Source organism: Anabrus simplex, chromosome 5, assembly GCF_040414725.1.
Source record: "Anabrus simplex isolate iqAnaSimp1 chromosome 5, ASM4041472v1, whole genome shotgun sequence".
Lineage (NCBI taxonomy): Eukaryota > Metazoa > Arthropoda > Insecta > Orthoptera > Tettigoniidae > Anabrus > Anabrus simplex.
In genome coordinates this window covers 153,620,977-153,647,292 of record NC_090269.1, presented here as the reverse complement: position 1 = coordinate 153,647,292, position 26,316 = coordinate 153,620,977, and the positions used below count along the sequence as shown (strand labels likewise).

The 26,316-nt window shown below is 37.3% G+C and overlaps 1 protein-coding gene across 1 annotated transcript in view; it reads right to left on the bottom strand.

Annotated features, from left to right (window-relative positions):
- Nucleotides 1-26,316, bottom strand: part of LOC136874722 (uncharacterized) — a 105,605-nt gene that overhangs the window by 23,132 nt on the left and 56,157 nt on the right. Inside the window, exons 6-7 of the mRNA XM_067148383.2 lie at nucleotides 20,995-21,077; nucleotides 16,045-16,185 (exon numbers count right to left, since the gene is read on the bottom strand). Of these exons, the coding sequence (XP_067004484.1) occupies nucleotides 16,086-16,185; nucleotides 20,995-21,077 (183 nt within the window). The 3' untranslated portion in view covers nucleotides 16,045-16,085. The remainder of the gene's footprint in view (nucleotides 1-16,044; nucleotides 16,186-20,994; nucleotides 21,078-26,316) is intronic.

The window sequence follows — 26,316 nt, the reverse complement described above, 5'->3', positions numbered from 1 at the left end:
TATGTGGGTGGGTGGAGTCTATCTTTATTGTATTTGATGTATGGGTAGGTTTTCTATATATGTTGTATGTTAGGTGGTTGTTATGTCTGGTTATGGATATATCCAAGTAGTTTATGGTGTTGTTATATTCAGTGTCCATGGTAAATTTAATATGGGGATCTATTTTATTTAGTTGTTCTAAGATTATGTTTTCATTAGTAAGTTATGTCTATTGTCCATGATTATGAATGCATCATTGACAAACCTGCACCAATAGATGATATTTTCTATTTTTTTGATTTCTTGGTGTTCTAAATAGTCCATATATATATCAGCTATTATGCCTGATATTGGTGATCCCATGGGTAATCCTTTCTGTTGATAGATAGTGTCATGGAACTTGAAATAATTGTTATTGATAGCAAATTGTAATAGTTTTATAAATTCATCTATTTCCAATTTGCTTAGCTTACTATGGTTATAAAGATTGGATTCTATGATAGTAATAGCTTTTTGTGTGGGTATATTAGGATACATGTTTGTTATATCATATGTTGCTAGCTTGTAGAAATGTTCTATTCTTATATTCTTAGTAATACTGCAAAATTCTATTGAGTTTATTATGGTTTTATTTGCTTGAAAGACATAATGTTTTTTGAGGAATTTTTGTATGTATTTGGATAATTTATAGATAGGGCTTGGCCTGTAGTTTATTATGGGCCTCATAGGAATGTTGTCTTTATGGATTTTAGGGTAAGCTTTAGCTGTAGGTATCCCTGGATTCATGGTGATTAATTTTGTAGTTTCCTGTTCGTCCAAGAGAAAATTGATGTTTTTTAGGAGAGTTTTTAAGTTCTTTTGGATACTGTTAGTAGGATCTTTAGTCTTAATTTGAAAAGTTTCATCTTGAAAGCAGGTTTTTGTTTTTGTTATATATTCCTCTTTATCCATAATGACTGTAGTGTTTCCTTTGTCTGCCTTTGTTACTAGTAAGTTATTTTGCTGGATTTTATTTTTGAGTACCTTAATTTGTATTTGGTTTGTGATTTCTTGATTTTGAGGTTTTTGGGTGATTTTATTGATATATTGTGGTAGTGTTTTTTTTAATAACATATCTAATTTCATTTTGTTTTTCTTGAGATGCTCTAAACAAAAAAATTGGGAGCTGGCGGTTTGCTTCTACAAATCTATTCGTCTGCGACTTCAAATTATTTACAATCTTCATATATTATTTGATAGTGTTGTGTCTTTGTGCCTGACAGAGTGTGGAAACTGACCCTTTTGACTGTTCTCCAATATTCATAAACATTGTGAATCTTCGCCTAACATTGCGTGTGCCATACTACCATTCTTAATATTACGTACTGTTTCATCTCATACCGATCCAGAGTTTAATTAATCTTTTTCTTTTTCATATGCATTGTTTTACATGTTTTACGGCTGACTAGGGTCGAAACCGGTCCCATTTATTTTTACTATTAAATAAAATGTAATCACTACATTTCTTTCCTATGTATTGAATAGGTTGAACCTCTTTCAATTATTTAATTTTTAACGTTAATACTTTCAATACGGAACAATGAAATTTTTACCTTTAAATTCCTACATTTACACAACCTTAACATCTGCTGTAAAACCTCTGACAACACCTTTTTAGCCCCTTCACTCCAGAGTTAGGAAAGTAAATAATTTTCAGAATAATATGGTGGCATAATTTGTAGTTGTAACATTTTGAGAATGTGTAAACATATGCTTTTGAAACAAATTTTTCATTAGATTACTAATACTTGTATATTTTGTTTCAATTACAAAGTAATAGCTTGCCTGAATGGTCCGACAATGAATCCTATTATATGTCTACTTTTCTTAAACAAATACTGAAAACTGTTCAAAGACTCGCTTAAGCAAAAAAGTGCAACATAAATTCTAATTGTTCTGTCGTCAGATATTGATTGCTCTTCTGAATGTAATGTCTTATATTGCAACTATTGGCCAAATTACATTAAGGAGATACTGAAATCTGTAGAAGACATTCTAATGAAAGTTGTATACTGATGACCCGACTTCCTGATTTTTCAAAATATTCAGAAGATTCCATACAACATTTACAATTCTGTCCCTAAGCTGATCCATTTGCCACCACTGTTCCTGATATCATTTCAAATTCTGCATACACCACCATCCCATCACTACCGTATTTACTCATGTATTAGACCCCCTCGCGTATTAGACCCCCCTAGCTTTTCGAGACGAAGAAAATGAAAAAAATAAATCTTGCCTATAAGACCTCCCAATGTAATTAGTCAGAGAGCAACGATGATTCCGCTTCGAAGCGGGTACAAGTCTTATTGCAGCTCTGATGACATCGCACAAATTTGTGAATAGTTTCGTCCATACGACCTACGCAATGAAAACGCGTCGAATCCATGCAGTACATCTGTGTTTCGTAGTTAAGAAATGTCCGCCTCTGTAGCGTAGGTCTACTGCAGCTCTGGAGACGTCGCACAAATAGATGAATAGGCCTAGCTTCGTGTCCAACCCACGCATTGCAAACATGCATCAGTCATGCTATATGTCTGTGTTTTGTAGTTAATAATGTCCGCCAGCGTTATGGTTAGCACAATTAGCTGCTGTTTTTGGGGGTCTGACTTCGATTCCCGGTACCGTGCTGCCAGAGATTTACGAATGGCAGGAAGGTTGACATGCGGCAAAAGCAGTACATGCAACTCCCCTCCAATGGGAGGGGGTGTAAAAAGAGCTGTACCACCTCGGGATGAAGAAACAAGTTTACTTTAGTTAAGAAATATTCGCAGTTATTGCTATTTATACAGCAGGCGAAATCATTAACAAAATGGTCGTTTAATATCTCGTAACTCGGGCCGATATAAGTATATATTTGGAGAGAAGTAAGTTTAAAACGTGATAAAAGCTATCCAAATAAAATGATTGTTTTACTCGCCAACGTACCTAACAAATAATAATAATTTTATGTCCCCACATACTTCAAACGATTTTCGGAGACACCACACAAAACATACTAGGGTATGCGCTAATAAAAAAAGATACAATAAACGTACAAAATTAAACATTATGATAATAAAACGCATTACCGCAACACCCGTAGATATCCATAAATGCAGTATATTTTCCTGTTATTTATTTTTCCGTCAAACTTTTGGCACTATCAGGGCGATAATATACCTAACCTAAACAATGTGGTCTGTCTTATCTCATGGACAGCTGTTTACGCAAATCCTGATGTGATAAATGTAGAGAACAAGCATGAAATGTACTTTAAAATAAGGGTCTGTGTTTCAATAGCCGCAGTCATCAAAAGGATGTTTCCAGTTACTATGTATTACATTCGGAAGTACAACTCATAACATACGCTAGTTATCAGTTGATGGTTTGCCATGCCTTCTCCAGCTCGGCTTTATTTGGACTGAGTGGCTTCTGTTTCATATACACCAACTGGGAATTTCAGAGACAATCTGGGAATAGATTTACACTGTTTAGACTCTATAGTCGGGAACAAAATTATTTTTAAAAGGTTCAAAAAGATGGGACCTCGTATGCTCTTGATTGCAGTGCATGGCTCAAAGAGAATGAAGCATGGCTGACGTGACTGGTGAGAGATAGCAGTAAAGATGACATCACTTAGAATGCCGACACGCCAGTAGCAAGGCAGGCAAGATGGCAGCGCAAGGCGATAATTCAAATGAAAGCAGTGATTAGGTTTACTGTGTGCTAGGCCTACTGCTGAACTGACAGAGAAAAATGACTGTCCATTTTCTTTTGTATCAATACTTAATTATATGATAACACGATACCCTTATCCCTTTCTTCTACGGGATCAAGTATAAAGTGAGGTGAATCTTCGTAGCAAGTTTTTACAGCCATAGGCCCTTCCTGACGTCAGCCTCACCGGAGGAATTAATGAGATGTAACAAATGACGTGATATGAGTATCTAAAACGGACTTTTATATGTACCGTAGGCCTAAAAGTCGTGTTCACCATTTGTCTTTTTTACGTTTAGAAATACTGCCTTCAGATGAAAATAGCCAGTATAACTTAAATACATTCTAAGTTTTTTAAATAATAGTATGTATAGAATGTTTACACGTACAATTTATAGCTCTTTATAATCTAGAAATTGTGTTTGCTGCACAAAATTTTGAGGTTATCGCATATTGGACCCCCCTTCACTATTTCTGGCTGTAAAAGTGGGGGGAAAAGGGGTCTAATACGCAAGTAAATACGGTATTAAAGCAGCAACTACAACTGAAACAAGACGTAATACGGAGCACTTCTACATCGAGCATTCACCACACTGATATCACAACATTTGCTCCCTCTGAGCATTACATTACACTGCTTGGCTGCAGTCAGTCCAGTCGTTGGCTTTCCTTCCCCTATCTATATTACATGCTTGGCATATGGACTACATCGAGAGGCAGAGTAAATCAGAATGGAATTTCCAAAAGTGAATAAACTTATCTCATCTGTGCAGAGAAGTGTTCATGAAAGCTCCATTTTGAGTGCAGGCATTCCGGCAAAAATTCCAGACATTCACTTTTTCCGGAACCCGCCCACACTCATTGGAAAATTCTGCCAGAAGCGGCAGACAACAAGTCAATATTTTGAAGAAATTAAGGAGATTGCTGGAACCAAAGAGGATAGTGTATTTTGTGTATCTGAAGCCAAGCAAATTTTAAATTATTCTACAGAACAGAATGACTTGATGTATATAAAATCTCACTCAACAATAATTCAAACTTCATGACTGGCACTGGAAGTAATCAGATGCCTCTCAATGAACAACTTTTGCTAGTGAACATAGCAAAGCAAAAGCTTTCTGAGGCACCCAGAACTGCAAGGAAAAAGTGAAATATACATAGGACAACACGTTGCATGAAAAACTGGTCTGAAAATATATATTACCACTGCTAGAATTTTAATGACATAAGACAACAAAGGTCGAACTAAATTACCGGTTAATCTCATTCAAGTCTGTCTTTCAGCTTACAAATTAATTCTGAGTGATAACTTCAACAGCTACTCCATGCAAAACCTAGAAATAGTGTTTGACTTGTACTGTGAAGCGAAGTATGGGAATGGTTGGGAAACAAAAACACTTTCAAAGTGCAAAATATGAGTTAGTTTATTTTCAACGTCACTACATAAATGTGGTACCTTCTAATATTAGTATTGTTTTTAGAATATTATTATTCCATATTTTACACATTAGAGAGCTGTATAATAACCTATTGTATGCACCTATAGAATAAAGTTACGCTGTCTAATAATTATTAGCAATTCCTGATCATGCTTGTTGTTTAAAGGAGCTTAACATCTAGCTCTTCGGCCCATTAGCAATTCCATTAAATTCATTCATATAATGAAGACCATCCCAAGTAAATGATTCTTTATTCAGGAGAGCTTGTTCCTTCAAATACCAAACAGCCTGAATGAGTATAACGGAAGATACATCACAACTGACAGGTGAAGCAGTGTACGACAGCCAGATGTTGGGGGGAAAGTCCATGACGGATTTGAGGTGTCTGTAAAGATGCAGCTAGGAGAACTAATTTTTGAAAGTGGCCTCTGAAGACTGACAAGCTACTGTATTCATCAAATGAAATTCACAGCAAAATAATGCATCCTATCCAGGTTTGGAGATGTTACATTTTGATCCATGATGCCCAGGCCAAAAAAGATGAAGTATTATTGTGTTGTACAGAGGTAACAATTTCATAAAAACTGAGGAATTTTGCTGATGATTTTAACTGAACATAATTCATGAGGACAATACGAAAGAAGGAATAAAATTTCAACAAGAATTTTATATGAGAGTTTATGTTTTGTGCATAGTTTTTAAGTTTATTATATTGTAGCTGTGCATGGTCCCATAGTGGACCGAAACCAGTCCTATTTTTAATGAGGTAGAATAAAACTTAAATCATATTTGTAGTCTTGATTAGGTGGGAAGTCCTAAGAAAGTTCTGGTTACTGGAACATCTTTTTTCACTGCACTCTGTAATGTGCCTCCTCAAGATCTACAAAACACAAACATAGCTGTCTATCCCTCTTGTATCATTTTTCAATTACCTGGCGCATACTGAAAATCCTGACAATCCCTCTGTTGTCTAAAGCAGCACTGGTTTTCATTCAACTTACTCTTGACCACTGATTGCACGCTCTCTTCCAAAATGTTAGTGAACACCTTGCCTGATATTCTGATCAATGTAATACTCTGATAGATGTTATTGAAATCCTAACTGTTCCCTTGCTAACAGTCAGGTACAATTACTGCTTTTGTCTATTCAGGAGGTACCTTACTAACACTCCATGATGATCCTATCTCTCGATGAAGCCATTTCATCCCTGCTTTCCCCCCATATGTTACCATGTCAGGCCTAATTTCACCTATTCCTGCTGCTTTCTATGATAATGGAGTATATTTACCATCATTTCCACTACTTGAAGCATAATTTCACCAAAATAATTATCCTCCTTCCATTGAGTTCAGTTGTTCACAACATCAGCAGAAAGATTTCATTTCATGGTGAAAATATTTTCAAAATATTTCTTCCACCTCTCCAGTGATTCCCTGGGATTTGCTATGAGTTCGCCTCATTTGCACATGTCCATTTCCTTGTTCCCCTCCCTTTCTAAGATTCTTTATTACTGTCCAGAAATATTCCCTGCCCATCTGACCTAGCCCTTCCAGGTTATTATCGAAAACTTCCCATGAGTTGATCCTGCTTCAACAATTATTTGCTTCACTCCAATCAACTCATCAACATACAGTTCCATGTCTGCATCAGTCCTTGTTTAGAGCCGTTTCTGATATGCTTTCTTTTTACATTTACATGCTGGCCTCACCTCATCATTCCATTAAGAAGTTCACTTTTCCCCCACCTTTACACACAGTTGCCCCTGGACATTCCCTTGCTGTTTCTAAGGCAGCATCCCATTAAGCCACCTATCCCCTGCCTATATCTTGAACTTGCTTACTGTCCATATCTAATTTCCTTCTTGAAATTTTTTGTTGGCAACTCTGCCTGCTGCATTTTATATCTTTGACATGACATTAGTTGGCAACAAGCTGCTGCATCTTTGACACAGAACATGGCGACCACCAGCAGTAGATGCATACTGGTGTATCTCTAAACTTGTGTAAATATGTGGTGTTTATTCATTTATTCATGTGTAATAAATATTTTAAATCGCCTTCTGAGTGATGTGTTATGCTTGCTCGTGTAGAGCAGTCTAATACTCCATCTGACCTGTATCGACTTGTATTTGAGTGCCTATGGAAATGAACTTTGTTATGTGCATTCGGTACGTTGATTCATCGGTCGCAACATACAATTTTGGTCCTCCCGAGCCGTGGTGAGAATCATTGTGAACTATGAAGTTTAACATACAGCTTTGAACATTGTGCTAGACACCATAAAATTGTTACCATTGTCTTTTGCTGCCTGCAAGCGCCATTTGAACATAACAACAAGCTCCACACGAACAGCATTGTGATAAGTTATTGTAGCACCAAAATGTTCTGCTTAAAACTAATTACTACAAATATTTCACTATGTTAAATCGTGATTCCAACAAAGTCTACATTGTTTTGGAACTCTTTTGAGGTTTCATGTTTCTATGGAATGTTAGCACTTACCACATGCTAACACATCAGTTCTTGTGAGCTGTTTATGCCAGTTTGAACCTGATACCCTGATGTTCACGATGTTAAATGCTGTTTGAAATTTGGACTCCAGTGTCTATAACATCACAAATGTCAACCTTTGGACTTTCTAGACACCTTGTCCTTGTGGTTCCAGTCAAGGATCAGTTCCAGTTAAGGAGTTGTTCCAGTGGTGGTGAAAATACAGCACCACTATGTACAGAAAGTATGTTCAATATGTCTATATTGTTCTTATCTTGACCAGGATGGACATTATGCCTACTATCGTAACCCTACTGCAAGCACTTTCTGTGCATAGAATTAAGAGATTGGTCTTGATTTTTCATGTGCAATATAAAGCTCCGTAGTAATAATTTGTTGTACCGCTTAGTATATTTTGAATATTTTGGGATGTACATGACCTATTACACGTTATTTTGTGCTTGTATGGATCCTCTTACATAGCTGGGTCCATTCAAATACTGTCACTCATTCTGACAATATGAAATGAATGCAGTGTACTGAGTATAGAGCTTCCTGTTTGCATAGTCCCCATTGTTGAAGGATTGACTTCCATCATTATCTTGTCAGTAACTGAATTCCAGAACTATTCATCATGGTGTTTGAATCCAAAGCAAAGGCTGTTCAAATACATGGCCTACTTAAAAGGTCATTAACTCATTTTGAAAATTACTTGAAGCAAGATGTCATCAACCATCATGAAATGATTTCCATGCACATTAGGCTACCAGAAATGTTGAAGGAATTCAGTATTTTAAGGGAGTATCTAGAATGTGAATTAGACTCAAAATCTAGCAAAACTCACTTTGGAGAACGTGACAAATTTGAAGAGAAATATCATGCAATACTTGGTACGATTCAAGAATTGCTTTGCTCATTTCAGAGACCCACAAGCCCAAGTAATGCATCCATTGTCTCTGATAACTCTACTCGATCCAGCTCTAGCCTGAAACTCCCTCCCATTGAACTGCCTATTTTTAAGGGAGATTTGATAAAATACTAAGGTTTCAGGAACATCTTTGAAAGTTTACACTACATATTGTCGTCTCGTCAAGGTTAACCTAGGAACTTTTTAGAAAACCTACCCGTATGTGCTGAGAACTTCACTGTTGCTTGGGAGTTAATTGGTGAAAAGTACAGTAATAAACACTTGATTGTTTCACAACTTGTAAAACATTTCCTCAATCTTGATAATTGTACTAGTGGATCTTCTTTTGAATACCACAAATTGATAAATCAAGTAAAATCTAACCTTTGTGCTATTGACAATTTAGAAGTTGCACTTCATAAAATTTTGCTACAGGGACTGATTCCAAATAAAATCAAGCCCAAACATAGTAGTGAATGGGAAAACCAAATTTGCCTCCACTGATATCCTTACTCTAAATAATTTGATTGATTTTTTGGAAAGAAAATTCAAACATTAGAGCTGACAGAATCCAAGACACTTGTTCTTGAACAAAATCGAGAGCCAAGATCCAACCAAAAGGCGCTTCACATTACCAAAAACAGCACCTCCTTGGGTTACAGATTTTGTAAATTTGATAATCATGGCATTTCTGATTGTAGAAAGTTCCAACAAGCAAACGTTGATCATTGTCGCAAGTTTATGAGGGAAAATAACACAAGCACCCCCAGTGTATTGAACCCCACAACTTATTGGTTCACAAGAAACAAACAACTCCTTATAATAATAATAATAATAATAATAATAATAATAATAATAATAATAATAATAATAATAATAATAATAATCATATAAATACTACAAGTTCTGCAATTGTTTCACTCATGCCATGAAGGCTGTTTCAGGAGTAGGCTCCAATGTTTTGCTGAGCACAGCCTGTGTAGAGGTGAAAGATAGTTCAGGAAAGACTCTACCTAAGGTAAAAAATGGCTGATGATGCCTACTATTGATAGACGAAACATGTACCATCCAATGTTTTAATTTTATGTTAATATTTTGATAGGGACAAAGTCGTAACTTTTAAGATTGTATTGTATTGAATAGGTGGGAGAACAATATAAACATTTTTCTTCTTCATAGTATCGTATCAGGTCCCCCTGACATTGGCGATCACTGTGGCGAATGCAGAACGATCTCTTGCTAGGTGGAAAAGTCTTTCAACACTGTGAATTCCAGTCCATTCTTTGATGTTTCCAAGCCATGATGTTCGCCTCCTCCCAACACCTCTTCGACCCTGTATTTTGCCTTGTACAATCCACTGTAAGATGAGGTAACGGTCATTTCTAAGGATGTGGCCAAGGTAAGAGATCTTCCGGAGTTTTATTGTTTGAACGAGTTCCCGACTTGCTCTTGCCCTTCTGAGTACTTCTTGGTTCGTTAGTCGTGCAACCCACGAAATCCTGAGCATCCTACGGCAGATCCGCATTTCAAAGGCCTCCAAGCGTTTCACTGTTATGTTCTTGAGAGTCCATGTTTCCACACCATATAGCAAGGCTGACCATATATAGCACTTGACCATCCTCTGTCTAAGTTTTAAATTTAAGTAGTCATTGCAAAAGAAAGATTTCATTTTTGTAAATATTTTTCGTGCTATTGCTATCCTCTGTTTCACTTCTTTCTCGGGATCAAGTTGCTCAGTGACAATGGCACCCAGATATTTAAAAGTGGTTACTCTCTCAATCTGTTGGTTGTTTAGTTGTAAGATTGCCTAAGCATTGGCACGTCTGCTGAAGATCATGAACTTGGTCTTGTTTACATTCATTTTTAGTCCCATGTCCTCACTTACTGCACTGATATTATTGAGCAGGAGTTGGAGACCTTCAAAATTGTCACACAGGATGACTGGATCATCCGCATATCTTATGTTGTTAATTATGCCACCATTTGCTTTTATTCCATATTGTTGATTTTCTAAAGCTGTTTTGAAAATTTTATCCGAGTAAAGGTTGAATAACAACGGAGACAAAACACAACCTTGTCTAACTCCTCTTTGGATGGCTATCTTGTTTGTAGTTTGATTTCCGATTCAGACAACGGCCTTTTGTCTCCAGTAAAGGTTTTCAATAATGCGCATATCTTTGCTGTCAACTCCTATATCCTTTAGGAGTTCTACAAGTTTTGGATGTTGTACTCTGTCAAATGCCTTTTCAAAATCAATGAAACAAGCAAACACTTCTTGTTGTTGATCTAGACTGTACTGAATTAGGATATTTAGCGCAAACAATGCTTCCCTTGTACCAAACGAATTTCTGAACCCAAACTGTGTTTCGTTGAGGTCTTCACACTTAGTCTTGATTCTGTTATGTATTACACGAAGGAATACTTTAAGTGTGTGGCTCATGAGGCCTATTAGCCAATAATCATTACACTTACATGCCTTTTGCTTCTTTGGCAACATGATGAATGTAGATAACAGCCAGTCAGATGGGATGTCTCCAGTATTATGTATAGTATTGAACAATTTTACCAAGAATTGGATATTGTCTTCGTCAATCATTTTAAGAAGTTCTACAGGGATGTTATCTGGACCTGGTGATTTCTTGCTTTTTGAAACTTTCACAGCATATAGCACTTCTGATTTAAGAATGTCAGTGCCTTCACAATTAGCTCGTTGGTTAGTTTCCTCACCTCTCTGATCACATACTAGTGTTATTTAATACAAATACATTCAATAGGACCTAAAAATGAATTTTATAACATGTAATAACTTCTGATCTTGTCAAGGAGCTTGGCATCCGTACAAGGGCTTATCGTCTACATATTGTCGGTAAAGGCAATGTCAATGTGTCGCCTGAAAACTCCATTTATAAGCTTGTTTTGTTCTCTAATGTCTCAGATTATACACTGATGTTGAACTGTGCAGTTGGGAACATAATCGCAAGTCCTCTTCCTGCGCAGGAAACTGAACATTTCATTTACATTATTCCGCATGATATTATTTTGAGTGATAGGACATTAACCAGCCTTGTACTATTGATATCTTGCTAGGAGCTAATGTGTACTATTTATTTATTTTTCCATGTCCAGATACACTGCTAAATAATGTTTTTCCAATATTCAGCTACAAGGACAGCTTTATCATTGGCCTGCAAAACATCTATTGTGCACAATGATGGTAAATGCTGACAAACCAGAAGGTGTTCTTCATCCTGTAGTAGTCCACAATCACAGGTCATGTCTCCCTGTACATAGCCCCACTTAAATAGGTTAGACTTGCAATTTGAAATATCTGTCCGCAGTCGATTAAGGGTCTTCCAGGCAGGATACAGAAGGTGAAAAACTGCAGAAAGTTCTTCCTTTAATCTCGGGGATAGATTACGTACTTGCTGTTGCCACAGTTCATGCCTTCATTTTTCTGGCTTATCAACAAGTGGTACAGTTGTTCTTAAAAAAAAAAAAACTCTTCCTTGACCTGAGTCTAACGGGTTGCATTTGATGGCCATAAAGGGGGTGATGTGGATCGGTTGATTGCTTTCGACTTTCGCTGCTACTTCCCTTCTTATGTGAGGAGAGGCGATTCCTGCGATAGGATAGATACTTTCTGTTGGAGTTGGTCTCAGACACCCTGTAATTATCCGGCCAGTCTCGTTCACAGTAATACCTACTTGCTTAGCAAGGGCAGAGTTTATCCATAAAGGTGATGCACATTCTGCAGTTGATAGGCAGATGGCCAAGGCAGATGTGCAAAGGACATGAGGGTATGCAACCCAAGATGGGTCTGATAGTTTTCTAATAATATTATTCCTAGTGCACACCTTTTGTTTGCTATTCTGACAGTGTTGTTTGAAAGATAATGTTCTGCCCAGTTCCACACCAAGCTACTTTGGTGTTAACCATGTTTAAGGATGACTCCTCTCCATTCCATGTGCAATTTTCTACTCATTTCCTTGTTACATAGATGAAAGGCACAAACTTGAGTTTACTGGGGTTGGGTCTCTAATGATTGTTCTTGTAAGCAGCAAATTCTTCTAGATATTCTGCAAGCTTTCCTTCAACCTCTTCAAATGTGTTTGCCTGTGCTGTTACTGCTGTGTCGTCAGCATAGATAAACTGCTTGACTTCAGCAGGAATTGGCTGGTCATTAGTATAGATGTTATAGAGCAATGGTGCAGGAACACTTCCATGGGATAATTCATACTTCTGAGTTCTCCAACTGCTGTTCCTATTTTGAAGAGAGATGTAGAAAGGACAATTTTGAGGAATGCATTCTACAAATTTTGTAAAACCATAGTCCATTTTTGTGTGATACAATTTATACACCAGTTTCTTATTATTAATGGTTTCATAAGCTGCGCAAGTTCTATGAAGGCAACACCAGTCACTTGTCCCTCCTCATAGCCATCATCTATATGCTGTGTCAGATTGAGTACTTGTCGACTGCATGATCCTCCAGGCCTAAATCCTGCTTGTTCAGGTATGAGAGCTTCATTTACAAGAAGTGAAATACGGCCCAGTACCATTCGCTCAAGGATTTTGAAAAGATGGCAGAATAGAGAAACAGGTCTGAAGTTCTTAGGTTCATTTGACTCTCTGCCAGGCTTTAAAGTAACTACAATCTTCCACATCGTTGGAATCTGGCAAGTGCAGATGCAGTTACACATGAAGTTGAGGATCCACTTCAATGTTTCAGACCCAAAATGTTTTATTTGTTCTGTCTACTATGAAATTGTGTCTTCTAATATCTTGCATAAGAAAGGTTATCCTGTCTTGTTAGATACCGAAATTGGTTGGGTATTGCAGGACCTTCCCTGAGTTGTGGATTAAGAACAATTCCAAGGTGCATCATGCCAATCTTGTAAAACTCGACTCTCTTGACACTTAATTCTAAAGATTCTGGAAGCTTGAAGAACTTCATCAACCAGTTCTTATTCCTGAAGAAAGGGCCTGTGAAGAACATTTTGTTAACAATGTTCAGAGAGATGATTCTAGTGGATTTGTTGTAAAAAATATTCCAATTTGTCCTGAAGTGTCACCTGTAGCTGAGTCTTAGCATAATGCTGTTAGAAGGCTAACTCATTAAGCTTTTACATGCCCAATCTTTGTGTGCTCAAGGATTCTAGCACTACATCCAAGCTGAGTTGTATTTGATGGAAGTTGTGAATCCTCAAATGGGATAGCTTTGAATTCTATGTTAATGGTTGGCCCTACTATTCAGCCGCTGGGCAGCCTCATGTTGGTAGATTTACTAGCCAATAACATTATTATTTATTACTATTCAGCCTGACTTACTATCTATTGTTTAAAGGTTCAGAACCGATCTTGTTGCTCTTTCAGGTGATAATGCTAAGATGTACAGATGTGTGCTGATTCATCCTGACCACAGAAATCTTCAGAAAATTGTTTGGCATGAATCTACTGATGCTGAAATGAAATTCCTACGCACTATGATCCAGAAAACCAGGAAAGACAAGATTAGGAATGAGAAAATTAGAGAAGAAGTAGGAATAGATGATTCTCTCCTCAATAAGATTCAGATATCAAGACTGAAGTGGTTTGGTCACATGAAGAGGATGCCAGTAAACAGAACTGCAAGGAAGGAATTTGACAGAAAGGTAGAAGGAAGACAACCCGTGGGAAGGCCACGAAGGAAATGGAGAGATTTAGTTAAGAGCGATGTACTGCTGAGAGGTCATGATTGGGACAAGTTGGTGGAGGAAGAATGGTACAAGGACAGGATGAGATGGAGGAGGCTCATATACCACACCCGGGACACTGGAGATGGTTTAGGATGATGATGATGATGATGATGATGATGATGATGAATCTACTGATGAAGAGATTAAGGACTACCGTCTTACTACTGTTACATACAGTACAAGTTGTGCCCCTTTCCTTGCTATGAGATGTCTAGTTCAACTTGCTTATGAAAACAAAGAATCCCACCCCATTGCATCAGAGATCATTTGCTCTTGTTTTTATGATGACAACCTACTGACAGATACTAGCCCAACTGAAGAAGCTAAGGAGCTTCAATCAGAGATTTCTTCCATGCTTGATAGTGCACATTTTCATCTTAGAAAATGAATGTCAAATTGTCCAGAAGCTCTTACCAATGTACCTGAAGAGGATAGAAAAATGTTGTTACCTTGTAGTCTTACTAAAGATGAAACTATTAAAACATTAGGTATTGTGCAGCATCCTGAATGTAACGAGTTTCAGTTCCAAATAAATTTGAAGAAAGCACCTAAGGAAATCACTAAGAGAAGCATTATCACTATCATTCCTTTAATATTTGATCCCCTTGGATTGTTGGGATGTGATACAAATTCTTATAATTTTGTTAATGACCACCTATTCAATACAATAAAAATGTAATAAAAACTTACATATTTATTAAGTTGTTGATCAACAACTTAACAAATTAATTAACAAAATTATAAGAATTTGTATCACAAGTAGATTTTCAATACGGACAAAAATGAAATTTATAACCTGCAATTGTTGGGATGTGCCGTGGTCAAGTGCAAACTTAACCTACAGTCTCTTTGGCAACTGAAAATCAATTGAGATGATCCGTTAGAACCTTAATCTGAAATCATTGAAATTTGGAATGCTATTTACAACGAGACCCCCCACCCCCCACCTGCTTACTGAACTCAGAGTGCAAAGAAATTAACAACAATTAAGGCTGTTGAAATCCATGGCTTTTCTGATGCTTCGGGAGCTGCCTATGGTGCTTGTATATATGTTAGGACAGTATCTGATAATAATAATAATAATAATAATAATAATAATAATAATAATAATAATAATAATAATAATAATAATAATCGTATGGCCTCAGCTACCGTGTGCAGACATTTCAATTTGACGCCATCTGGCTGTCTGCTCGTCAATTTCAACGTTCCGTTTTACTCTAGGCCGCCACTAGATGGCAAGCCGAGTAAACTGAAACTCTCTTGGGCATCTATGGCTGAGATTTAATTAATTTTGTCTGGTAAACACCAAATGTGTCACCAGAGATCTTTTACATGCCGACATCGTACGACATGGAGTGTCGAATGGACTTTTTTCCACCCTTCAAAAATCCGACTACCTCTGCCGGGTTTGAACCCGCTATCTTGGGATCCGGAGGCCGACACTCTACCGCTGATCCACAGAGGCAGCTGTATCTGATGATGATGTAATAGTGATCATGTTGACTTCCAAACAGAGAGCTGCTCGACTGAAACAGCGAACTATTGCCCACTAAGAGCTTTGCGCTGCTCTACTGCTTTCTCGTCTTATGAGTAAAGTCACTGAATCTCTGAAATTGCATGTTACTTTCTCCACACACTGCTGAACTGACAGCACGATAGTCTTGTGTTGGTTACATTGGAAATCCTTTGTTACTAATCGAATTGCAGAAATTCAGTCTCTTACTTCCGTCTTAGATTGGAGGCATGTACCTACCCACAGTAATCCAGCTGACAACTTATCAAGGTGTTTTACCCTCATAAATGTTTCCTCTTGCTGTATGGAGGCAGCATCCCACCTGGTTGCACGAACTGTCCCCAGTATATCCTGATTTTGTTGCCAGTAGTACACCATCTGCTATGAATGCAGAATTGAAATGCTCTTTGAAAAGTCCTGCTAGTTAAGGTACACAACTCAAGCAAGTTTATAGTTATGATCTGATATTTATTACCAATGTCTGCTCCACTAAGGATACTCATCTCATTGGTCCACTTAGCCCTGAACAAGTGAAGGTCAATGAAATGAAAACAATAAGTCTGATGCAAGCAAGCAAATATGGGAAGGAACTTCATAATTTGAGGTCCAATAATGTAGTTGCCTCTTCTAGTGCATTTAAAACTTTGAATCCGTTTTTTGATGACTGTTCAGAGTCAGTGGTCAGAAAATGAATTCTCAGTTGGAATATAATGAAAAACACCCTATCATTCATCCCCCAAAACATTTTGTAACTGATTGTTAAACATGAGCATGAGATGCTATTGCATTCTGGTCCTCAGGGTGTATTGTTTTTTGTGTTACAGATTTTGGATTCCACACAGGAAAACAGTTATTCGTGGTGTGATCCCTTCATGTTACGAGTGCTTCAGAAGCAAACCTCCTCTTATCACTCACATAATGGGTCAGTTAACCTCGTATAGTGTTGAACCGTCTTTAACTTTTGTTAAAGTTGGTCTTTATTATGGTGGCCCAGTCATCATAAAGGGTGATAACGCAAGGAGTAAGATAATGTTTAAGGCCTACGTTGCTCTTTTTGTTTGTTTTGTCATTAAGGCAATACATTTTGAACCTGTGTAGAGTCTAATGACTCAGGACTTCCTTGCTGCCTTTAAAAGATTTACAGCTCATAGAGGATATCCAAATCTCATCTTGAGTGGCAATGGAACAACTTTTGTTAAAGCCAACAATGAATTATTAAGATTTATAAAGGATACCTGCACTGAAATAAGATGAATATTCATTCAATTTGAATGTGAATTTTGGTGGGCTTTGGGAGGCTGGAATAAAGTCTGCAAAATAACTTTTAAAGCAGACTGTAGGAAATTTTATTCCTAATTTTGAAGGGTTGAGTACTCTTTTGTATCAAACTGAGTCTGTGTTGAACTCGAGACCTCTGTGTTCAATGACTGACAATCCCAATGATCAATGCTATTTGACACCTGGACATTCTCTAGTAGGGAGACGAATGACTACTGTCCCCTCTCCAGATATATCCAACAGCTCCTACTCCTGTCTAACTAAATGGAATTTGGTGCAACAGCTGTATGAAGTTTCCTGGCAGAGGTGGTCAAAGGAATATATGCAATACTCCAACAAAAATGTAAATGGTATTCCATAGGAAAATAGACTCCAACTGCAGAAGACTTGGTGCTTCTAAGGGATGACAACCTTTCTCCTCTGGTTTAGAATACCGGTATAACCAGGAGCTCCAAGCTAGTTGTGATAATATTATTTGTATGGTCACTGTGAAAACTGTACCAGGAGGTACACCTCAACGCCGCGCATTTAAAATCAGCGCCTTAAGAACTCCCCTATCGATCAAAAAGTGAAACTAATAACACAACAAGTTGGAACTTTAATCAGAAGATGTCACCACTGAAATATTAAGTAATTGTTTTGTTGTGAAAATTCCTAAACTGACTGAAATTCTCCTTGTTTTGTTTTGCTATACATCAAGAAGTTTGGACATTTTTCTACAGATGACACTGCCAAAAAACTATGATCATGCACCCTGCTGCAAGGTGAAAGAACTTAAAGAAGTTTCATATTCTTAGGTTTTCCATAACTGATCTATGTTCATTTATTTTTGGGTTGGCAATATTTCCTTTTCTTTCCACCAGTTTTGAATCTAGCCAATCTTGTAATTAATTTTCAACCAATCCCGCATTTCTTGTTCACTTTGTGTTCACCAATAAAAATTAAGAGGGTGTGTCCTGATTAGTCTTGAATGATCTCGAACCTTCCCTGAGGGTTTATAAACTGCGGCTTTTCACATTTCCTTGCCAATTGATCGTCGTCTTTCTGGGTGTGTGTGTTAGGCAGGAGGCAGGGCCGCCCCTTTTGTTGGCAGCTAGAACATCTACAAGGTAATGGCCACATAATTTCATTCTTTCTTGCTATCTCCGTAAATTATTCCGAGGGTAAGGTCCGAATCTTTGACTATGTAACCATACTTTTCTAAAATGTAATCTTTTTAGGCTAATGTGAAACATAAAATCTTTAATTGTAAATCGGGGATAAAGAGTGAGTTACCCTCTCGAGCTCCCCTTCACCTTGATTTGAGGTGTCTGCGATTTAGCAACCTTTTTTTTGTAATGCATTACAGTTTTTTCCATGCGTGCCACCTCAAGTAGCTTGGGATTAGCCCCTGTTTCATCGGCCAAGAGTCCTGTAGGTTTTAATTTTTCATTGTCTGGGAGTGCAGTGTATGCCTCCATTCAGTTTGTGTTCAGGCCATTTATTTAACCTGTTCCTTGTTGCAAAGGCCCTGTAGGTTGGGTACTAGATACCCCTGTATAAAATTATTCTCTATTTCTAAGTGGTACCTTGAGAGGCCAGAGATTGCAAGTTTTGATTTTGCCTTGAGTAGGCTGGAAGAAACTGAGAGCCTGTAAGCTCTTTTCAAAGTTTTAGAACAGTAAAGTGTGCTTTTGGGAGGCTATATATGTTGTAATTTAGAGAGCAAGTGCTCTTGAATTAGGGAATTTCTGCCCTTAACTAAATAATGTCACTTCCATTTTTAAAATTGTAAAACTAGGGGCTTGAAGCCCAGAATCTGTAAAAATCACTAATCTTGGATTTTCCTAGTCTTGTTTAAAGATTGCTATTTGTACCTGTCATGTTGTTATGTTCACTCAGTGAAAAAGATTGTCAAGTTTGTTTTCGGAAAAGAAATATAACCTTTTAAAGTTTTAATTTAATTTTTGATGTTGCAGTTAGACCCATTCAAGCCCGCACCTTCTTTCTCCATCTCTGCGTTCCACATAAAGCCCGGAACAAAAACAAAAACTGTCTTTTTCGCTGTGCCATAGTAAAACTGTGTCCATTGCCAAAAGATTTTGCATAATTTGTATGTTGTATATGTATTGTTTTGCATTCATTGGTATGATAATGATTTTGTGCAAGACATCTGACATTGGTTTTGAGTGTTGAGATCCCTCAAAGGGGGGAATATGTTGTGGCTTTTGTGTTGACAACTCTGCCTACCGCATTTTCTATCTTTGTCATGACACGGTTGGCTACGTGCTGCTGCATCTTTGACACTGAACATAGCGACCAGCAGCAGAAGCTGCATACTGATGTATCTCTAAACTTGTTACATGTAAATATGTGATGTTTATTCATTTATTCATGTGGAGTAAATATGTGTTGTGTCTGCTCGTGTAAGGCAGTCTGGACCTCCATCTGGCATATATCGACTTGTATATGTGCGCCTATGGAAATGAACTTTGTTATGTGCATTCGGTATGTTGATTCATCAGGCGCAATATTCCTCATCCCACAGATATTCTACCCTTATTCCTCTCCAGAGAAATTTCACCTTCTCTATCCTAGGCCTAGAGAAACTTCATCGTATATCAAATATTGGTTGGTATCATCATAAAATCTCTGGAAAACTGGCACAATCGAAACATATTTCAGTAATTAAAAGCTGTTTATGATATCGTCTATTATGGAGCTGATACCCGTACCCTCACATATGTAGCAGTCAACAGCCTTGTACTTGATGAATGTATTCATAACTGCTAATACCATACTAGCACAGAAGACCAATAAATGCTTTCCATTCCTATTAGCTTCCATATCTTTCCCATATTTATCCAACACATTCCCAAGTCTTGCATTGAAATCGCCCATTAGCACAAATATATCTTCTCTGTAGTCTATGACTACAATGTCATCCATGCTTCATAAAACATGCAAACTCCATCCTCATCTGCACCCTCAAACAGAGAATTCTAATTCATCCAACAACGAAAACTACCCACATCTTTTGCTCATACATGTGCCTAACAGAAACTATGTTGCCTCCAACCGTATTCCTCCTAACTCTTCCTTGTTCCTTTCCCTTTGCTGAATATCATTAATTCCTATGACATACAGATACATTCTCTTTGCTGACTCAGCCAGTTCTACTTTCCTTCTTCCATAAGTTCTAATAATATTGATAGCTTCCTTCAAGCTCCATTTTGGTCACAAAGTTGCTTCCAAAGAGTCCCTCGCTTATAAAAGGAATGGAATAGGTCAGAGCCATGACTCACAAAATGTCCAAGATGCTGTTCCTTTCTCCCATTCCATTGCAAACAGTATTCTGACATTCAGGACCACTTACTACGCCACTCAATAATTGCCACAGTTCAAGAAATATGAGGCACCTATGCCATGAAGGAAGACATGATCAAATATAATATAATGAAGCTTTGATTTTACATTTTTGTGGTTAATTATATTAGTTTGAATACCTACAATATATTGTGAAATCAAACAATAATTAACTTCTAGGTTTGGTTGACAATGTTTGAACATGGCTTCCTCTGTGTTTTACTTGTGTACAAAAGGATTTAAAAAATCTCAGAAAATTGAAACTGCTTTGGAGAAAATGGATGCTCATGACATTTCAGATAATAAAACATGATCACAAATGTTGAAGTAACACAGAAGGAATGAAGACTTTTTTTACAGTTAATCAGAGGTATTATAATGAATCCACTTCAGAAATATTTTGATTCACCTCAGATATTTTATGCAGACATGTATTTAATAAAACTATATCTAGAAACAGATTAAACATGTTCCAAAGTTTCTGAACATTTCACTTACTTCACTTGCCTAGGTTTTTAAATATTAGAGTTTATGTTCCATATTGCGTAGGGTTAATGGTGTACTTACTTGTTTTCTTCTTTAATGTTTGGGACCAGCAGATCAACTTTACCTTGCTCTACCAATATTTCCCTCTTACTGTCTGCAGAAGGCTGTAAGTGAGAAATAAGGAGAGTAAAGAGGTGAAGTATAAAAATGTATAAATAAGAAACAGATGAAAAAAAATACATATTGGTACAATGAAATTATCAATAATATATCCTCCAAAGTAGAAATTATAAGAAATGGAAAGAAAAAATCAAGTGTTATATTAAGTCATAATAATATAGAAAGAAAGAAACATCAAAAGGAGGAAAAAAGAATAGGGTAAAATTAGATGATATAGCAACAGGAAAGAGGAAACTTGAAAGGATAAGAAAAATCTCCAAATCCTTATCAAATACCATCCTTCTCATTCCACTGCTTGCTCATTCAATACTGACTAGTTATTCTATTCAACCCATCCTATTATGTACTCCAGGGGCTGCCTGGCCGAGGTGGTCAAGGCATGCTTGGTTCGCCCATCAGGAAGTCGTAAAATTTAAGAAATGAGATTTCCACTTCCGGAGGTGCATATGGCCCTGAGGTTCACTCGGCCTACAGCAAAAATGAGTACCAGGTCAATTCCTGGAGACGAAGGTGGCCGGGCGTTGAGCTAACCACTCCACCCCATCACGAGCCGAGGTTACGAATGGTGGAAGCCTTTACCTTCCACCCCTCCAGGGGCCTTCATGGCTTGTATGGAGATGACTTTGCTTTGCTTTTTTATAATGTGCTCCTCCTATTCATGTCTCTCTATTCATGACATGATTTGTCACTTTTCAATCCTTTCCACTTAAAAGTGGATTCTAAGAATCAAGAAGCATATAATGATTGTCATCCCAACCAATCTCTCCAGGCTGATGACTTGCTTGCCATCACTCCCAGAGAAATTTTCCCAATCATTTTTTCTAAAGAATTTTTTCTACTATCAACTTTAACTTGTTCTACCAATATTTCCTCCTTACTGTCTGCAGATTATTTCCTTTCCAAAAACAAATTGTTTTACTACCAGTTAATCCCAAAGTATTTACATATTATCAAACCTATAATGCTAACATCATTGTGAAGGAGACAAAGGTACAATATGGGGACAGGGAGCTGCACATAACACTGCAATGTGGGGAGCATACCGAGAGGAAGTAACATGGCAACTCAACATAATGAATGAGATTGTTGAAATTTATGGAATGAAAATTGGCAAAGAAAAGAGTAAGATAATGGTGTTGGCAAGAAGAGAAGGGAAGGGAAAGGAATTGGCAAAACCTTGAAATTATAAAAAGCTTCAAGTAATTGGGAAGTGAACTGATGAGGGATTCAAGGCTGGATATCTTGATCAGTGAAAGGATTCAACAGGGTGTAGCAGTTCAATTATTCTAGTGCATTTATTATTACTGACATTCTAACCATGAGTGATACTCCTTGCCTACATTAAATATGCCACAAAAACATGCCATTGACTGTTGTACAGCAACTGGCTGTCATTAATAATTACAGTGGACCATTATCCTGCTATTCGACCATTAAGGGTGTACACATTCCCATTACATTACTATTGGCCACCACTCATTGACATTCTACCATTTCTGCCACTTGCTCTGGTGGACTACTATGTGAATCTTGGGACTTAGCTGACGTCTGTCTGTCAAGATGGATGCAGTTCTACGTTTCTGCCTTCTAGCCCTTACGGCTAGAATGAATGATCTAACGACCACCATAATAGACAACTGCTATGTGCTCTACATTGTATTAATTTCATTTTTTCATTTCTTATATGGTGGGTTGTGTTAATGACTTTGTTTCAAAATGTGATATCTGGTGTGACTAAAGCAGTCAATTAATTTCATATTGAAATTATGCTACAAGACCATTTATGTAAAGTTTGAGATGTATGTCAATTACTGATTTTGGATTATACTACGCAGCTAGGTAAGTGATCTACTGCTTTGTAAGAAAACTTCTATTATAAGCAACTATGCACTCTTAAAGATCGACTTAAAATTAAAGATGTCACCATTTGTTGACTAATAGTTAAATTTCGATACATGTCTCCACATTAATTTAAACTAAATTCCATCACCAGTGAAGATTTTACCCACAAAATATTATTTTAGAACTGTTTATAATGATACCTTCGTGAATATTTGGATACTTACATTTTTAAGTAACAATAACAAAAATAATAATGTGCTCATGCTACAAGACTTTCTGTTAGAAATTATTAATGTTAAAGGGAATTCTAAACTTGTGCTGTAATATGCCTAAGGCATCCGAAGCTCCTACTGTTGTAGAAATATAATTACTGTATTTGAATTAATGCACTTCAGTGTTCTACTTGGAAACTCTAAACGTCAGGTTGGAAATGGATATCCATGGAACAAAATGAAATCTCAAGGATAAGTTTCAAGATTGTCATTCATGTGCAAAGTGAGTTACATATAACCGGACTGCAGTACCATAAATAATTACACAAGAAAAGGGTAGACGAGATGTTTGTTATACGCAAACTGGTCAAACTTATTTTACAGAGTTACTTATTTAAGAACATTTATTTGTTTTAAAAATTTTCCTCTATGCATAAAGGATTTTCTCACATTTAAGTTTTTATTTATCATTAATTTATTCTTTTGCCTAGTGATTGTTTAATTTATTCAAGGTACCTTCCCCTTTTACAAGGTTCTTAAAAATGGTTAGAAATAATATGGTGCACCATTTCTGAAGTTAAATTGGTACACTACAATATACCCCATTATTAGTGAACATCCACAATGATATTATTTTAAGCAAGTTTATTTATTTCCAGGGGCTGCCTGGCCGAGGCTGTAAAGGCATGCTCAGTTCGCCCGGAAGGATGTGGGTTTGAATTCCCTGTCAGGAAATCATAAAATTTAAGAAACAATATTTCCACTTCCGGAGGTGCATATGGCCGTGAGGTTCACTCAGCCTACACCAAAAATGAGTACCAGGTTAATTCCCGGGGGCAAAGGCAGCCGGGCGTAGAGTTAACCACTCTACCCCATCACGTGCCGAGGTTAACAATGGTGGAAGCCTTTACTTTCCACTCTTCCAAGGGCCTTCATGGCCTGTGCGGAGGTGACCTTGCTTTGTTTTGCTTTGCTTTATTTATTTCCAAGAGTTTTAATTTAACAAGATTAAATTTATTTTCAGCAGATATTTAATATTCAATATTATTATATTTATTTCCTTCCACTATCACATGTGTTCTTTCAGGTGAACTATCCTTGTCCTTTGTTGTTACCTGATCCACCCTCTGTTAGGTCCTTTATACCTAGGTTCTGCCTGGATTCCCATGCTTCTTAGTCTCATTGTTTTATGTGTTGCGACTTCCGCCTGCATACCGTTACCGCCATTTGCTTATTGTCACAGTGATCGGTTGTTATGCCACAAGGTAAATGCATTCTACCAAAATGTGAGATGCCTGGTGTGGGGAAAGGAAGTACCGAGGATGCATAAGATGTACTTCTACCCAAGACCCAAGTGTAGCAGAGACCTAGACAAAGTTAAATGGTAGTGATTGATGATGATACTTGTTGTTTAAAGGGGCCTAACATCGAAGGTCATTGGCCCCAAATGGTAGTGGAACATAATCCCAGACAGTGAAATGAAATATTTAAGATGATAGGAAAGATAAGAAGAACAGAATGAAAAATAAAGATGTCGGGAACAAAATTACAATGGAAAAGCTTTGAGAGAGAATGGAGAGGGATAACTTGGATGGTTTGGACATGTTAAGGAGATGGAAAAGGGAAAGATGGTGAAGTGGATGATGGATGAGCAGACAGAATGAGGGAAGCCAACAGGGAGATGCATACTAACATGGCTGAAAAGGATCAAGAATAGCATAATTAGGAAAAAACTGCATTAGAAGACAGTTAAAGAGGAACAATGATGATCGGATAGAGGAAGACTGAAAGGTGCCCCAAACACCCCAACCTAGCAGGGGGTTGACTCAGGAAAAGGATGATGATGATGATGATGATGATGATCTCTTTCACAAGTGGACAGTGCTTAAAACATAACCACACAAGTATTACTGATCATAAACTACTAGCTACATCTCTCTCTGTACATTACACTAAAAGCTTTTTTTTTGCTAGTGGCTTTACATCGCACTGACACAAATGGGTCTTAGGGCAGTGATGGGATAGAAAAGGGTTAGGAGTGGGAAGGAAGCAGCCATGGTCTTAATTAAGGTACAGCCCCAGCATTTGCCTGGTGTGAAAATGGGAAACCACGGAAAACCATCCTCAGGGCTGCCAACAGTGGGATTCGAACCCACTATCTCCTGGATGCAAGCTCAAAGCAGCGCGCCCCTAACCGCATGGCCAACTCGCCCGGTACACTAAAAAATATTTTAAAAATAACAATCTTATGCAAGTATCCATTGTACAACCAACAGAATTGCAACCTCAAATGAAGTGGATTTGACATCAGGACAGGATAAAAGCAGTTGTATTGGAAGAAATACACCAAATTTTTCAGACCAGAAGTCAATTCAGACCATACGATATGCCTTGATTTAGAACGGAAATTTAAGGAAAGAATATTTAAATGCATAGATCACCAAAATGTTTATCGAGGAATGTTAAACTTCAGGCATGGACACAACATATTGCACTGTAAAATTAAATGAAACCCAGCAACTCATTTTTATTCCTAAATATATTCATTTTCACTGCCATGCATAAAGCTGATGTAAAACATCTCCACTACCCTAGAACTAATAGTCTTCTCTCCATCACTGGCAAATTAATTTTTCCCTGGATGATGGTCCAAACTGTCTTTCTGCTGACCTACTGGCATGCACTTTTTGTATTCCACTTCTTCTAATTCAAAAACTACACTATACAAAAAGCTCTCAAATGGAAGTACCAATGATGATGTGTTTGAGTCATCAGTCCATAAACTGATTTGATGCAACAATCCATACCACCCTATCCTGTGCCAACCTTTTCATTTCTATGTAAATGCTGCATCCTGCATCTACTCTAATCTGCGTGTCATATTCACACCTTGGTCTATCCCTACCGTTCTTACCCACTACACTTCCCTCAAAAACCAACTGCACAAGTCCTGGGTGTCTTAAAATGTATCCTATCATTCTATCTCTTCTTATCAAATTTAGCCACAATGATCTCCTCTCACCAATTCAGTATTTCTTCATTCATGATTCGACCTATCCATTTCACCTTCAGCATTCTTCTGTAACACCACATTTCAAAAGCTTCTATTCTCATTCTGTCTGAGTGAGTTATCATCCGTGTTTCTCTTCCATACAATGTCACGCTCCAA